The following is a 1,691-nucleotide window of genomic DNA, read 5'->3' as shown; positions in this document are numbered from 1 at the left end:
CGGCTGCCTACTCTGCAAACCGGGGGGTCACCCCATTCTAGGGGGGTGTTTGCATGATGGCAGGGCTGGGGGGATGGATCCAGCCCTGGAGACAATCCAAGGCTGCATAGTGAGGCCAAGTCTGGTACCTTCCCCAAGGCCCCCTGCACCCATGGGTGATGGGGAGGGGGACGATGGCCCTTGTGGGTGCCAGCACTGAATCATTTATCAATCTTCATAAATATGCAGATGAGCAGCGGGGATGGGAGCCCTCTGCCTGCCGGCATTAATTATTTAACATGCTGGAGATGATGATGTGCATGGCCGGCCGCCTGCACGGCATGTGCCTTGGCCTCGGCTCTGGCACCCCCCCAATCCATGCCAGGTGCTACCCACTGCCCCCCTCCCAGCCCCAGGGACCCCTGCGTCCCCCCAGGACCCTGGCAAACCAGGGCAGTTGATCTCTTTCCCCACCATCTCTTGGAAATGGATGGGCCAAGCTCGGCACTCGCTGCCATAAAGCCACGCTGCGCTAATGCGCTTTCATTAAGTGGGAGCGATCTAATGATAATAAAATGGCACATTTAACATTAAAACATTTAACTTGACTCCTAAGCGAGTGTGTCTCTCCGCACTGTTCCAGCTCCATCTTCATGAGGCTGACAAAGCTCCTTAATTTGTTTCCAGGGAGCGGGTGCTCGGTAGAGACGGCTTGGCACCGCAGCAGGGGGGATGCCGGGATGCAGGGATAAGGGGCTGCTGGGATGTGGGGAGGCAGGGTACCAGGATGCTGGGATGCAGCGATATGGGGATGCAGGTGTGCTGGGATGCTGGGCTGTCAAAGTGCTGGGATATGGACATGAAGGGATGGAGGGGTACTGGGATGCTGGGGTGTAGGGATGCAGGGGTGCTGGAATGTAGGGGTGCTGGGCTGTCAAAGTGCTGGGGTACACAGATGGAGGGGTGCTGGGATGCTGGGTGCAGGGAGATAGAGATGGTGACATGAGGGGATGCAGGGATGCTGACACACTGGGGTGCAAGGGCACCGGGATGCAGGGGTACTGCTGCAGGCCAGCCCGGTGCTGCGAGGGCAGGGCCAGGCCCCACCTACAGTGCAGCCCGGAGGAAGCGGGAGATGGCGAAGGGGGCCATGCTGTGGGACGGCTCCTCACCCAGGCTCAGCTCGCACAGCAGCTTCCCCACCACCGGTGACAGCTTGAACCCGTGCCCTGCGGAAAGGAGAAGGAGGTGTGAGGGGCACAGCCACCCCCACGGGGGCCGGGGGGCCGGATGTCTTCACCTACCTGAGAAACCAGCCCCAATGATGATGTTGCTGAACTCAGGGTGCCGGTCCAGGATGAAGTCTTCATCCGGGGTGTTCTGGAGGAGCCGTGGTGTGAAGGTAGGGGGTTCAGGGTCCTCTTGGGGGGAGGTGGGAAGGGATAGCAAGGTCCACCTTGGGGTGGGGGTGGAGGTCCCGCTCCTGGGGAAGTTCTCACCGTGTATAGACAGGTCTCCATCACAGCTGGCTGGGGCTCCAGTCCAGGCAAGTAGTTGCTGATGAAGGTGCTCAGGAGGGTGACATCAGGGTGAGGGGCACCCGGCGGTGCCCAGTCCCGCTCCTCGGGGTCGGTGGGGCTGCCATGGTGGTGGCACACCTGGGGGACAGCCAGTCAGGGGGGGGGTGGCCCGGGGGTCCCCCCCCCCCCCCC

General features: G+C 61.6%; 1 protein-coding gene across 1 annotated transcript in view; it reads right to left on the bottom strand.

Moving 5' to 3' along the window:
• Positions 1 to 1,086: 1,086 nt before the first annotated feature.
• Positions 1,087 to 1,691, bottom strand: part of PIPOX (pipecolic acid oxidase) — a 6,292-nt gene continuing 5,687 nt past the window's right edge. The window contains exons 6-8 of the mRNA XM_009997788.1: positions 1,479 to 1,637; positions 1,284 to 1,359; positions 1,087 to 1,208 (exon numbers count right to left, since the gene is read on the bottom strand). Of these exons, the coding sequence (XP_009996090.1) occupies positions 1,087 to 1,208; positions 1,284 to 1,359; positions 1,479 to 1,637 (357 nt within the window). The remainder of the gene's footprint in view (positions 1,209 to 1,283; positions 1,360 to 1,478; positions 1,638 to 1,691) is intronic.

The sequence above is a fragment of the Chaetura pelagica genome, unplaced genomic scaffold (assembly GCF_000747805.2).
Source record: "Chaetura pelagica isolate M959 unplaced genomic scaffold, ChaPel_1.0 scaffold835, whole genome shotgun sequence".
Taxonomy (NCBI): Eukaryota; Metazoa; Chordata; class Aves; order Apodiformes; family Apodidae; genus Chaetura; species Chaetura pelagica.
The sequence above is the reverse complement of the archived record's forward strand: the minus strand, read 5'-3'. Positions and strand labels throughout refer to the sequence as shown.